The sequence below is a fragment of the Cupressus sempervirens genome, chromosome 4 (assembly GCF_028749045.1).
Source record: "Cupressus sempervirens isolate cs-2001-9-10 chromosome 4, ASM2874904v1, whole genome shotgun sequence".
Taxonomy (NCBI): Eukaryota; Viridiplantae; Streptophyta; class Pinopsida; order Cupressales; family Cupressaceae; genus Cupressus; species Cupressus sempervirens.
Window position 1 is genome coordinate 338,262,570 of NC_143121.1, and position 16,051 is coordinate 338,278,620.

At 34.7% G+C, this 16,051-nt stretch overlaps 1 protein-coding gene across 1 annotated transcript in view; it reads left to right on the top strand.

The window, feature by feature from the left end:
* The first annotated feature begins 9,161 nt into the window (after nt 1-9,161).
* LOC149561409 (Carbohydrate-binding-like fold) overlaps nt 9,162-16,051 on the top strand; it is a 193,237-nt gene continuing 186,347 nt past the window's right edge. The window contains exons 1-2 of the mRNA XM_089825132.1: nt 9,162-9,428; nt 9,542-9,607. Coding sequence (XP_089681258.1) covers nt 9,339-9,428; nt 9,542-9,607 — 156 coding nt within the window. The 5' untranslated portion in view covers nt 9,162-9,338. The remainder of the gene's footprint in view (nt 9,429-9,541; nt 9,608-16,051) is intronic.

The window sequence follows — 16,051 nt, forward strand, 5'->3', positions numbered from 1 at the left end:
TTGCACTATTAATTTTATAATTACACATTATTTAATTGCTTAATGTTTTTGAAATTAAAAGCAATCAAAATGAGGGGGTCGGCCCATACAAGCAAAAAGCTGGTAACCAGCGCATTACCAGTAGAAACCGCCAGCAAACAAAAGACTAACTAAACATCAATATAGTTCCAAATGTCTGCAAAAAACCAATAGAGTTTAAGAGAAACTAAGCTAGAACCAAACAGAGATAGCTAGCAAACTACAAAAGTTCAACATAACCAAAATTGGCATAACAGACCAACCCGAGTCTTAATAACAACTGTATACTAGCAAAACCTTAACCAACAGTAAAACATAAAAAGTCTTGGATCCAAGGATCCCAGTAAACTAAGAAACATAATTTTCTTTTTTCCCTTTCCCTTTTGCGTCCAGCAGGATTCGGGCCCAGTCATCTGCAAGGAACTTGAAGAGCAACTTGTGGTCCTCCATATCCATACCCATGTCCTCCTTTTCTTGTGCCAGCAACTAGAGGGTGGTAGTCGTAGCATGTGTGACTTTGAGACCAAATTTGGAGAAGGTAAAAAACCCTTCCTCCAAAGTTTTAACCCTCCTTTCCAGATTAGCATACCGTTCTTCTAGCACCTCAATCCCTTCCTTAGTCTCTGCTTCCACCTTTAATGCTTCCTCCTTAGCTTTCTACTCTTAGATATCATCCTGCAAAACCCTTGGGTTAGAGGAAACCTTAGAATTATCCTTAATCGAGGAGGAAATAGTTATGGGAGAGGTGTCCATCTTGTTTCCCTCTTCGCAAAAGGTAATGGGTTTGAGGGAAAAGCTGGCAGACACATGGGTGATCTCCGTATTCACAACATACCAGCAGACGCCTGGGTTTGAGTGTTGTCCACCGAATTATCCCCCAGATTAAAAATTTTCTCTCCCTCCTCCTTTCCATCATCCTTCTTGGAGTTGGAAATATCTTCCTCCTCAATTCCTTCATTATTGTTTTCAGAACTATCTTCCTCAACCTCCTCAACCAAATCTGTGATGGATTTTTGTTTGCACCTAGCTTGAGATTGTGCAAGCCTACCAGATATCCTCCTAGCCTTACCCCCAGTCTCCTCCTCTAAATCCTTTCCATCAACCTCAACTGATTTAAGATTAAACCTTGATGAATTATGGTAAAATTTAAAGCTTTACTCCTTTTTTCTCTAACATCAACAACCATGTCCTCAAGAGAATGCAAAGATAAAAAGGGATAGAAATGAAATCCTTATTCCTAAAATGATTTAACAAAGGGAAATGATAGTAATAGCAGATACCGAGCCTGCCCTCCAATGTCAAATATCTCATAAGGACCAGGAACACATCATCCCATGGGGTGGGTAGCTTGTCTCTTTTAAACCCTCCTTTGTAACGAATCGGCTCCTCATCTTCTATAAAGAAGCTATTCATACTGGCCTCATCAGAAATTTTGGTAACCTTTGTCCATTTTTTCCCTTTCATTGAGAGGCCAGTCGCCATGGCAATCACTTCCTTAGTGACTTGGAAGGTGATTCCATTAATGGTGACCTTTCTATCATTCCATCCATTAACAAACTGGAGAGCACAGTTCTCGTTGTACCCCGCCATCGACTGCATGTAGGGCAAAAAACCCCCTTCCTTCAAAAGAACCCAGGTGGCCATCCTATCTTTAAAATTCTCCATTTTCATGGGTTCCATCCTATTCAAGTCCCCACCCATCTCTATTTCACCAATTTTCGGTTCCCCTTCTTCAATAATACACATTTGAACCTTCCTCAATTACAATCTCTATGCCTTAAGCCCTTTAACAATAAGCAAATAATATTTGTAGACCCGTGCTTGATGAGCTCCAAAATCCCATGCGAGATAATTATGGGATTCATGAATGTATAAAATCATAATTTTTGCACCCCAACATTTTCTGATAGCCTGATTAATGATATCTTTCGTACTTCCAATTGGGAAGTAATTTGAAGCTCGCAATGGGTTACCATAATTGTGAAATGACATCTCTCTTAATTCATAATCACTCCAATTACCATTTGTACGGCCACATCTTCCTTTTATTTCAAAAAAGCCATTGTTAAATTTAGCGAACATTATCACCATGTTGCCAAATTTGGCCCTACTTTTAAAATTTATAGTCATCATCATATATTATTCATGCCTCTTTCCTTGATTATCAATGATTGGATATCTTCATTGAGATCAACCCAATTCCTCCAACACATGATTGCCATAGCATTAAACCCCATGGTAGCCACTGCGTCTGCCACCTTATTACCTTCCTTGTAGATGTGCTGCAGGTGGACACTTGTCATTCCGTTCAAGACTTGCTTGATGTCCATAATGGTGTTTTGAATATTCCAACCCGGTCTAGCCACTCTGTTAACCAAGTCAATGATTAACTTGGAGTCCCCCTCAATGGTTAGCTCATTAATTTGCATTTCCCTAGTTAGCTAAAGGCCCCATAATAGCGCCATGGCCTCAGCCAAGTTATTGCTTCCATTTCCCACCTTTCCTACATACACCAATAACACATCACCATTCCTATCCCGTAGCACTCCTCCTGCTACTCCTAAACCCCCTTTAGCAGCACCATCGAAGTTTAGTTTATACTATGTTAGGGTGGGGGGTCTCCATCTCCTCTGCTATCTCATTATCATTTTTGAGTTATCAAAGAGGAAAAAATCCTCATGACAACCCCATCTTTCAGCAACTAAGCCTTCATGTCTAACTAGTTCCTCCTTTGGTATTTTACATTTAGCCACTCTTAAATTTTCCTTCAACAATTTGTCCATAATTCCAAAAACCACTTCCTCCAGTTTACTCTCCTCCCTAAATAATCTGTTATTTCTTTCTTTCCATATGTGCCAGCAAACATATGGTGAAACAATTTTCCATAGAAAAACTAATCTAGGGTGATAAAAGGGACAACACCAATTCTCCACAAACTGTCCCAGATTATCTTTCATAACCCAATCCAAGCCAAATCTTTCCCAGACCTTAGTCCAAATCCCTAAAGCATACTGACATTCTAAGAAGAGGTGGGAGATACTTTCTTCCTTTTCTTTACAAAGACATCAACAATTTGTTATATAAAAACCCCTTCTTTTCAAGTTGTCCAAAGTTAAGATTTTACCATGTTGAGCCGTCCACCAAAAGAAATTAATTTTAGGAATAAGGTCAATAATCCATACCTTATGCCACAATGTTGGGCAGGGGTCCTTAATCAACATGAATGTGTATGCTGATTTGACAGTGAAGTTACCACTTGGAGTTAAGTCCCAAACCATAGTATCCTCCTGACGTAGTAAGGGGAGTCTCTGTTCCTTTATCAATTCTTCCAATTCCTTAAGGAGAAGAATATCCTCTTGGGAGTAATCTTCCTTATAAAGCTTCTTCCACCTCCTCCCCTGATCAATATAGTCTCCAAATTTCCCCCCCACATCTTCTTTAAGCAATTCCATTAATCTTCTAAATTCAATAAAGACCAGCGGTTTCCCACCCATCCACCTGTCTTTCCAAAATATGATATTAAACCCATTTCCCACAATCCACCTTAAACCTTCTCTTAATAAACCTCTATTTCTAACAATATTCTGCCAGATTTTTGAACCTCCTGGAAGGTCATTACTAAATAGATTCCAATTAAAGGAGGTATTAGACAAATATTTAGCTTTCATGATATTGCCCCAATTCTTATTTTCTTCAGCCAGTTTCCAGCCAACTTTTGTAAGGAGAGCTTTGTTAAGGTCTCGCAACCTTCTTACACCCAACCCCCCCTTGCACTTTGGTTTACACACCTCCTCCCAATTAACTAAACTCAATTTATTTTTCTCCTCTGTCCCTGACCAAAGGAAATTCCTTTGTATTCTCTCAATTTTCTTTGCCATAATTTGATTAATTTTGAAGATGGATAAGAAGTAAATAAGGATTCCCTGAAGAACAGTAGAGAACAGTTGTAATTTTCTAGCATTGCTTAATATCTTCCCTTTCCACCCTGCAAGCTTCCTTTGAATTCTCTCCACTATCATATTCCAGAAGTTATTAGTCACTTCCTTAGTAGTAAGTGGTAATCCAAGATAAGTATCTGGGAGGATAGCAGATTAGTCACTTGCTTATTATTATTTCTGTATACTTGGGTAAACTAATTTTATTAGTTTACTTACCTATAGTCTAATTAATTAAATGAATCCTCATGTTTATTAACTAATTAATTTTTTCCTTCCATTGCTACAATTAAATAAAAATAATAATTCCATTTATTTAAATTAGTTCATATTCCCTCCATTTTCTATATAATCATTTCAATCTCATTCACAAAGGATCCACACTCATTTAGTATCATCAATCACCATTTTGTATTCTCGACTTGATTTATCATAATCTGGCATCGTAACTTCCTTTATCTAACCATCTTGTATCCTCCTCCAAAACCCATCATGACTCCCATTATCATAGCATTCCCGCATTTTTCACTCATTCATCGTGTTTGAGCACCATTGTCAAGCTAAGCAGTAAGCACACATACAATCCAAATTTGAAGGAAAAATCAACATTAAAGAAGCTTTATGATTTGTATTTTATTAATTTCTTTTCACAATCATTTTTCTTATTTTATCATCCTACCTTGATTGTTGTCTGTTTTATTTGTGCTTGTCTAAGTTGTTATTTTAACATTTCAATATAATTTCTGACACAATTTTACTTGCATGCAAGATCCAAATTGGAATGAAAGGTTCCTTTTGAATGCCCCACTGAACATGTGATGCAGTAGCCATTGTGCATGTTCTTTTCTTTTTGCATTGAAAAGACAATAATGACAATAAAAGACAAGGTTGTCTTAATGATATATTATTTTTGATAAATATGATCCCTTATTTTGGATCCCTTTGGTTAGGATGGTGGCTAGGGGTCTTATAAAAGAGATCACTACAACATTTGGGGTTGAATTGCGATGATAATTTTTGATGGCAAAGAAATTATAATGAGATTTTGACTTCTTTTTAGTGTCCTTGACATTGTTAGTATTTTGATGGCACCATCATTATTGTGATAGAATTGGGAATATATGGGAAAAAAAAGGAAAAAATAAATCATTTTAAACACCAAAATTCCCGAATCACCATCCATCCATGCAAAATTCCCAAATCAATCACCTACATCTCAGGGTTGCAACCCACAAAGGGATGAAAGAATGAGGGCATGAAAGAAATTCCAATTTTCTTGCAATCTCAGTGCAACCAAAAATTTAGGTATCCATTAGAATTTTTTGTTCATTTTTGTCCATTTTAAAAAAAATATTGCAAGCTTTTGTTCAATTGGGGGAATGAAACATAAACTAGAAGTCATTAAATTTTGATTGTTTATTTTATAACTTATGCCTCCATTCATTTAGTTAGGCTTCAGGATTGAATATATATTTTGTCTCTCGTCATGCCCTTGTGATCTATGCCTTTGTAGTTATATATTTTTCTCTTGTCGCACCCTTGTGATTTATGTCTATGGAGTGATCTTTTTAAGTGGAAAAGGAAGAAAGGGAAAAGGAGAAGGAAGGGTCTTGTAAATAGAGAAGAATATGTGCATACTGAATCTTGAATGTTTGTGCTGAGAACTCCAAAATTATCCATTTCATACCTTCATCTATACATAATTCATTTCTATTTTCTTTCTACTCACGTGCCCATTTTATTTCATGTAATCATTTAGGATTCAGGAGTGAATATATATTTTGTCTCTTGTTGTGCTCTTGTGATCTATGTCTCTGTAGTGATATTTTTTAGTGGAGAAGGAAGAAAGGGAAAAGGAAAGGGAAGGGTCTTTAATCACTGTGTGTGTAATCCCACACACCCATTTGATCTCAAATGATGATATATGCATACTGAATCTCTAGTGTTTGTACTAAGTATTCCAAAACCATCCATTTCATACCTTCAGCTGTACACAATATCTTTCTAGTTTCTTTCTACTCACATGCCCATTTCATTTCATATGATCATCTAAAAATTGTGTCAATCAACTCATAAAATTCAAAATCATGCATAAAACACAATACTCTAACTCCTCTACACCCTTCAATTCAATAACATGACAATGCAAAGCAACTTGAACAAAAACCTTGATCAAAATCCACTTCTAACACTATTTTTTATAGAAAAAATCATACCACTAAGAATGACATCTAAAATTGAATAACCAATCCCTCTCACCTAAGAATCATCATTTTTAACTCTAAATGATCTTAAATTCTACATGCTAAACTATATGGCTGCAAAATTATGCAAGATCATCCTTGAAGGTCATGTTGTGAGCAACAATTTTGAAGAAAACTATGAGGTACCATTTGAGACTAAAATAACCTCCATGTCTTCTTCTAGTTGCCATGTATGATAGACCTAATTCTTTATGAAGTAAAAAATAAGCCTTGATACTCATAAATTGCATACTAATGCATCTCATAAAGATTCAATTGACACAATTGAGCTTTATCTTAAGGAATGAATATCTTTTTAAGGAAAAACTTGATCTTGATTGCTTGTGGCAAGATATAATTTATATCTCTATCATTTGAATGTTTTAGTTCATTTGTTGAATATCTTCACTCTAATTTGGGTCAAGTCCATGACTCTGTGCTTATTTGGAAATATTCCAGAAGGATGATTATGTCATAAGGGGACATGTTCATCAAAGTTAACCTTGGAAACATGTGTTAAATATCAAAGATAGAAAGTAAATGCTTTAGGACGATTATTGTGAATTTGTTTATACTTTTTATGCATCAATTCAAACTATTTGTCCATCCCTCATACAAATGCTCTTATTTCCATAAGACTTATGAGAAAATATTATAACACCCCAAAGTAGTATCTTCTAGGTTGGACACCTAAGTAATTTAGCTTAACCATTTTGTTTCTATCATGATGCATGTCTAGCAAAAGTAACTCATTAACTCCCTATTGGCACAATAAACATAGTAACAGGTTTTCTTACAAGATTTTAGTATTTAGATATCCAAATAAGGGGCCTAGTCATTTCCTTTTATCAAGAATATCTCATTAGTAACCTTAAATTATAAAATCCATGTCTGTAGTTGGGGTTGGTTATAATCGATCCCTATATTCTATAACAATTTATTTAACATACTTCATTGAGATATGCTAGTTGTGGAAGTTTGTAAGGAGATTTGATAATGAAGACTAATAAAAAATAATTTTCCTTTATGTTTTATATTTTATGGCAATTTGAATGACTCATAAAGCAAGCAGAAAACATCCAGGATTATGAAGTGGCAAGCTGATTGGAATAGGTTTGGTGGTGTTTTAATAATGCCATAGCATTGTTAAAACTATTTTGTAGTCAATGATAACTTTGATAATGGATTGTTAAGGTCTTTGGTCATGATGAATGCAAGTCTAAGTGGTAGAAGATTGTAGAGACATTCCATAGTTGCATTAAACTTTTCTAATAAGACATCAAGAGGTAAATGTTGTATTGGCTCCTTAGATCTCATAGTGTAATTGTTTTCCCTATCAATTATGCAATAGTGATAGTCCAAGATTGGAATTTGTATCTTGAGAGTTGTTTACAGTTAAGAATTGAACCTATGTGGATATAGTTTGGAATATTATAAAATATATTTTGTCCTAATATGTTTTTTGTAGTCTCTATTGTCTAGTGTGGAGCTTAATTAGTCCCCAAGTGGGAGATTGTTAGTTTGTGATGATTGATTCGGGAAGTATTCTACATACTCCATGGACTGACATGTTGTAACTGATTTTAACCCTAAAGCGACAAAGATACTTATATAAAATGGCTCAGGGTTAGGGATTTCATAATGTGTGATGCGATAATAGCTTCTTGTGGCAGTATTGAGCTATAAGGGATTATAGATTGTAGTCGGCTTGTAATCACTGGATAATAAAATATTGGTCTCGTTGTTGGTGGATGTGGCCTAGGGATTAGGTGAATCATGTTAAATCTTTGTGTCTTGTGTTCTTTTCTGTGCGATTTATTATTTTCTAATATTGGTCATATTTGCACGTAATTGTTATTTCTATCTCTTTAAATCCTAACAACTGGTATTAGAGCCTAGCTCTTTTAGTTATTCTCTACAGGAAAGTCTCACGATTGAGTGAGAGCAATGACAGATGAGGGTAAGCTCAAGGTTGAGAAGTTTAATGAGCAACACATTTAGTTATGAAAGATGCAAATGGAGGACTATCTTTATCAGAAGGATTTATGACAACCATTTGAAGGAAAAACCAAGAAACAAGGATCTTTGACAGATGAGGAGTGGGAAATTTTGGATAGAAAGGCACTTGGAAGTATTCGATTATGCTTGACACAATCAATGACCCTTGAAACAATCTGGATGATTTTGTCCAAAATAATTTAGTGTTTGTGAATCAAGATTTTGGGACTTAGAGCTCTAGAATTCAACTCAGAGCTAAATCTTTACGAGGGTTAGAAGACAACTTGGAGGAGTTCTACACGATTCAAGCTATGGTTCTCCTAGGAAATATTTATAAAAAATATCTACCCATCTATGTAATTAATGAATTTTGCCATGTAACCGTTAAGAAGGGGGTGTTTAGGGCAAGGTGAATTTGATGTTTTCAAGATCAATGTCATAAGAAGGATAATGCTAGCACAACTATTTACACCATAAACAATTTCCCTATATTCATTCATTGCATAGCCACATAACTGTCATTTCTAATAAAGGTTGCTCTAAATTATATTATTTGCTTCACTTTAATGAATACCATTGAACTTCACCATTCTATTTTAGATTCTTACATGTGCTCACCCTCTCATTAAAAATATTTGATATATAATAATTAAAAGTCCATTAAAATATTCTATATGTACTAATAACCACTTACTTATGTGACTGACAATTAATTTAAATATTTAATTGATTAGAAAAATATATAATAGAAGATTTTGTGTAATTTATTTTAGTAATTATAACACAATTATTACAAACTCTACAAATATATATCTAACATCACTTTGAAAGAACCATATCTATTTAGCTATATTTTTATAATCTCTCTTTCTGAACTACTAATTTTAAATTTTTAAATTACATAAATTTAAAAAATTTAAAATAAAATATTGACAAAACTAGGGTGGCCGGCTAGAGGCCCTCTCCGCTACACATTTATCGTAGCCTCGCAATTCCTTCCGTCAAATTAATGTGGGAGTGAAGCTACCCTTCGGGCAGGACGCCTTGAATTTAAAAAATTGGCATTACTACCCCGAAACTCGAAGAGTTCATATAGACTGGAGGTTGTTGAGAGCTCAGACAGGGTTTTACGAAGGCCTGTGAAATGGAAGTGCAGGTGCTTCTGCTGTCGCTCATCTTCCTCGCAGTAGGAGCTGCAGCAGATGGTATCAATGGCTGCGGAGGTTTTGTCGAGGTATATTACATATTATACATTACATAGCACACACGCTTTTTAGATCTAATTCTTTTGTTCGTGTCCTCCTCAATTACAATTCAATCCTCAAATGTCTTTTAATTGTAATACAGGCAAGTCCAGCTTTGATCAAGCTGAGAAAACCTACTGATCCGAAGCTTGACTACTCTCACATAACTGTAAGTGGCGATTTTTTCCTTCACTTCCTCATAGCTATGTTTTCCATGATACCCACACGAGAAGCAAATGGATATGGACGAGTATATTTTTTAAATAGTGCGATTGCTCTTTCTAGCACAACCGGGTTTAATTCTGGGTCTACTTAGATTCATGTTTATAAAATTAGAATGCAAGTTAAGTTGGGCACGACAAATCCTTTTTGAACAAACGTTTGGGAAGGTAGGACAAATCGCCTTTTAACAGGTGCGCTAAGTTGGGTGTGTTGGGAGCTTAATATTTGGGTCATTTCTCCTCAGGTTAAGGTGCGATCCGGGTGTCCTAGATTTCTGTGTAGTCCATCAATTTATATTCTCTGTTGAAGAAGTCTAACAGACAGGCTTCCATTTCTGTTGCCAGTGATTATAAGTACGTGTTTGATCCAATATTCAATTGGGTTAATCAACTTCATGCAGTGTATGAAGACGAGACTGTTGAGATTTAATCTTTCACGGGGCTTGAGTGATTTTTTAGATTTTGGAGCAATCCCCGGCTCACTTGCTTAGCATTGCCTTTACTGCCTCTTTTACAGAAAATAGGGGTCAGGGTTGCTTTAAAGAAACTGGTAAACATTACGTTCTTCCCTAAAACCTTCTCTCAGAGAGCATACAAATAAGTGCAGATCTTTACTTAAGCTTTGAAGTAGTTTATTGTGTTACAGACTCAAAAAGTTAATAAACGGTTTGGCGTTCAACTTCGCTTAGCATTTAATCTCTACTTGCAATTAGTATCTTTGCATGCTTTTGAGGATTGTAGCCTTGTATCGTGTAATGTGTTTTATATTGTTTGTGATATGTTTCTTATGTCAAATCAATTCTATTGTTAGCTTTAATCCGTTGGTCTTTGTTTTGAATGCAATCAAGACTAGGGGGTCTTATTCTTCTCAAACTACCCAATATTGGTGCCTTAACATGTCATCCAGTCCACAAAATGGAAATAAAATCTGAAACAAAACGTCATTTCAACCTTCACATATGAAATTTTGTCAAGAACAATAACGTCTATGAAGGATTTCGGCAGTAAATATAATTTAGAAATTTTACAAACTTTTATAGACACATCCTGCCAGGTCTTCTAATTCTCTTGTCTCCACACCTTCTTGGCTTCATTCATATTTTTAATTCTGATTCTCTCCTCATCTTACAGTTCTAATGGCTGCCTTCAAGACGTAACATCTTTAAAAATCTTTTTCATTTCTTCTTTTCCCTCCTCTTCACAAACTGATTTACTACACTCTTCCTTATACAATTCTTTTGTCTCGAGCAACCTGCAATTTCCTTCTTCAACTTTTCTTTTATTGATTGCTGCTTCTTAACACTATTGAAGGCTGCATTTTATAGAGACCAGGACCCTTGTGACATCACGAAGAGGCATACAAAACTGCTCTTTTGTTTTCCTCCAATTGTCTTCTGAAGTTCCTTTGTATTTTCTTGAAATTCCTTAATGAATGCTGCCAAAAGCATGCTTCACCATATGCAATGCCTTTTGTTGAAGGTTGCTTTGGAAAATGATAAAAAATAAGAATTAATGGATTGTGGAAATCTGGTAGACTTAATACGAATCAAGTCACGTGCCTTTGGAAAAAGAAAATTCTTTAATTATTTTCTCAAAAAGTCACTATCATTTCCTGCCATTTTAGGCACTTTTAAATTCATATTAAACACCCTGTTTGCCTTTGATTTTAGAAATGGAAGCTAAGACTTGATAAAGCTAATATCTATTGATTTAAAACTCTAAAATATGCTCTTGAAGGCCTACACTAAAATTCAAAATCATGAACATTGAAAAGACGTTATCTTTTTTGGTGATGTAGAATTGATTGTGAGGCTGGATGCTCTTGCATCACACTTTAACAACTGAATATATTTTGTTTCCGATTTGTATTGATATTTGATTGCACAATAGAAAAGGTATTGTGAAATAAGTACTTTTAGTTTTGTGTTCCTACCTCCAAGATAAAAATGACAGGTCAAGATTGCTTTCAAGAATTTTATTTTAATGCAAAACCTTAGATGGTCAATTGTACGATGTGTATAAGCAACAATCTAGTTTATTTGTTTTGAATTTTGAGAGTAGATTAGATGATGGAGATTTTGTACGAATTTGAAGAGAGGATTCTTACTTACTATTCCTGTTTGAGTTGTCCTAAAACTGAAAAATAAAACACTAATACACCTATATAAAACAGTGCTAACATGATAGTTAAAAGTTAAAACTCTTGTCCAATCTTGTGGCAAAGATCTGATGGTGTGTAATGTATCATGGTGGAAGATCTTCTTATTCCCACCCAGCGCATCTTCCCAAAATTAGATGATGGAGATTTTGTACAAATTTGAGGAGAGGATTCTTACTTACTGTTCCTGTTTGAGTTGTCCTAAAACTGACAAATAAAACACTAACGCAGCTATATAAAACAGTGCTAACGTGATAGTTAAAAGTTAAAACTCTTGTCCAATCTTGTGGTAAAGATCTGATGGTGTGTCTATGTATCATACTTTGTCCAGTTTAGATAATATTGTATACGATAACACCAAAATATAGGAAACTCATTGATGAAACAAAATTTTGTTAGAGTTGTAGGTAGTCTTTTAACTACCCAATTTCTCCTATACCCTCCTCATATAATATTGTATGCTACCATTTTTTTTTGAGAGAAGTTAAGATTTGATAAGTTATTGATTGAGCTAGTTGAGTGGTTGATAGGAGGCTTCTTTAGGTGTTCAATACATCTGAACTTATGGAGAATTTACATTTTTTTATGCTAAAACATTGTATTACTATTACCATTGAAGTGTTTAACTTGTTCTGTCATTCATCTTTCCCTAGCTACTTTGATATGTTTCTCGTTCATTCATATTTAATGATCTCTTGATATACCAATTGCAAACTTGGCCTAGATATCCAAGTCTCCACCCTTAGAGAAGCATGCACATCGTTTGCAAATTCGAGGCCAAAGCCAAACAAAAGACCAAGAAAAGTACAGGGACAATCACAAATAAAGAACACCAAGGATAGAACTCAACGAATTTCTAAGCCAAGATAATGACCTTAAAAATTGACATGCAGTTCACAACTTTGATATCTACTTGATTGAAATATGGTTTTCTTGAAAAATCCTACTTGTGCAATTTGTTCCACCAATAATATCATTACAACATTTGACCAAGGTAAGAAATTACAGATGCAAAGACTAATGCTCTGGTTTATATTGCAAATATTGCCTCTTTCTCAAAGACCTATTCAAAGGAAGTTGAAAAGTTGTTCCATTCTTAAATGTGGTAAATGGACAACAAGTGTACGTGATAGTTCACAATGGAAGGATGAGAAACATCCTATGTCTTGAAATAATTTGCAGATTGAATTTGCCACTAATGCCTTACTATCAAACATACTCCACTGAATGATATAGTTAATCTCTAAACAGTTTTGTTGCACTCCAAGTCTTTCCAGATGCAATTGTTTTTAATGTTGCACTATTAGAGGTAAGTGATGTTCTACTTGGGAAACAATATCTATTTCATTGGCATGTAATTTTTGAGGTAAACCCTAGGAGTGTTAACAGAGATGATGGTGTGAATGTTCAGACTTGAAGTAGCACCTAAGTTGTTTCTCAGCAGTGCCAAGCAATGCAAAAAGCTGGTTAGCTCCAACGTAAAGTTTTTACTGCTCATGGCTACAGTTGAGAGTATTAAGGTCCTTACAGCACAAACTCATACCACATTGCCATCAGTAGAGTTTCAACAACAATTAAATGGCATGCTGGAGTACAAGGATTTCTTTAGTCACCAACAAGAGTACCTTAACATTGTTTCATAAAGCATACTATTGACTGGATACTAGGGGTTTATCTACCCAATGCATCTTAGTAGTCTACCTGTAAACCATTAATTCATTGAGCACGAGGAGATAAAACACTAGATCTCAGAATTTGTGGACAAAGTGTCACATTAGTTCAAGCTCTTCAGCTTGCAGCAGCAGAATTGCACTCATTTTTAATATCCTTTATTGTGATATTTCTAAATTTTGCTCGAAATCTACAACTTCAATTAAAATTAGGAATATATTACTTTTAAGAATACCAATTTGCTGATTGAACTGCCCCTTACAAGAGAAATCTTGGTCTAGGTCCTGCACACAATTTGAGTCACTGGAAATTGACATTAAATCATAAGCCATGATAACATGTATCTTACTAATTATTACTAAGCATCATGATACCTATAAACATCATTCATAATGAAATCCAAATAAGCAGTAGCCATTTCAATGTGGATTTATATAATGGTCTCATTAGAAATTCATTGAAATGTTTGCAAACCGCAGTCTCAAGTTTGGTTGCCCTTGTACTGCAAGAGGATGGAAGCCAATTCATCCTTCCATCTGTCAGTCCACCTTGGAGCTTGGCTGTCCTCTTTGATCAAGCCTGAGAGCATGGGAGTTGGTCTTCCATTTCATCTTGGGGCAGTGTAATTGAAAAGAGCACGAAGGCTGGTTTTTCTTCACCTTTCGTGAACTTGGAAGGTTGGTTGTCCTTCCTATTTGCAAACTGTCTCTCTACATTTTGAATAGATTATTAAAGAAATCGTTTATCACATATCTATAATAAGAGAGGCATTCAGATTACTCACAAATATCTTTAATTTCTGCAAATATTTAATATGGCATGAACACACATATATACATGCCTATAATTTAAGTTGTTTAACTTTATTCACTGGATTTATCTTACAATCCATTTGCTGCTATTGGATATTTACTACTGCTCTAATTGCAGACTGATTTTTAATTTTGTTGTTTCCTTCTTGATCATTTGATGACTTCTTCAAACGAGACTTCCTAATACCTATTATACCATCCCTTGGTGGGATGGGTCATGATTTTAGTCTTGAAAAGTTACACCTGTTGCAATTGCTACCCTTTCCTTTAAGTCGCTGCTGTTCAAGGGTTGCCGCTTCTCATTCTTTGTTTATTTGTTGGTAATAATACTTTTTAACTAATATCAGTCAGCCACTTGTGTTATGGTAAATCGATGTTGTTGTAGTTCTTAAACTGAGGAGATGAAAGCTCCTTATAAAGATTTACAAAGATGAAGTTTCTAAAATAAACCATTGTGAACTAAAGACAGAAATAGAAACTACCTAATAAACTAAAGACTAACTAGAATGGCCAGTAAAAAAGTTATAATATTCTAATACCCTCCCTTAAGGGTTATTGTTTAACTGCTGTCTTTTGGTCACAAATTCCGCAAAACATTTTAAATTATAAACTCACTAGATAATTTTTGAGGAAAAAATTATAAACCCACAAAGGAAACTTAGCGAATTACAGAATTAGAATTTTTTTGAGGTAAAAAGTTATGAAAACCCATTAGATAATTTTTTAAAGGAAAAAATTATGAAAACCCATTAGATACTTTTTTAAGGGAAAAAATTATGAAAACCCTTTAGTTACTTTTTTAAGGGAAAAATTATGAAAACCCATTAGAAATTTTTGAAGGGATAACATTATATAAACCCGCCAAAGAAACCTTCATGTGGCAAAACATGAGATTTCGCATGGTAAAACAACACATGCAAGTAACAAAATGCACACAACCAACATGCTAGGACATGCAACTCACATGCAACCTTCAAAAATTAGATACTTTTGCCCAAACCAAGAAATCACGCAATCAAAAACCTCAATCAGGCTTGTGATTTTCATCAAAAAGTCTTCTAAGGCAAACCACAAATTTCGTAAAATACTTAATGATATTATTTTAAAAAATAAAAAAAATTCCAGATCAAAAGAGGTTCGAAATTTTCTTTAAAAATTCACCAAATACTATGAAATCCCATTGACCTGCTCTGAGACCATGTTATGGTAAATTGATGTTGTTGTAGTTGTTAAACAAAGGATATGAAAGCTTTTGTATAAAGACGTACAAAGATGGTGTTTCAAAAAGAAATAGTCATGAATTGAAGACATAAATAGAAACTACCTAATAAACTAAAGACTAACTCAGATGCCGTTAAAGAAACATTATAGTCTTCTAATAGTTTGCCTAAATTATAATCTTTTAATTCTTGGTCAGCCTTTTGAATTTCCATTATTACATTGCCTAGGGTTGGTTGTAAGGTCTACCTTTTGAATTTCCATTAATTACATTGCCTAGGGTTATTTGTAAGGTTGCCCAAATTTGAGTTTCCATTTATTGTCGCCGGAATTTCATTTATTAAAGCTGTGAGCTAACTCACAGGGCAGGGGCACAACATCATGCAAAGGGCAGTACAAGTCAATAATGTTTTGACTACAAAGCACATAATAAGATCACCTCAAAGAGCCAGTACAAGTTTCCATTTATTTATTCCCTGAATTTCATTTATTAAAGCTGTGAGCTGACTCACAGAGCAGGGGCATCACATCAT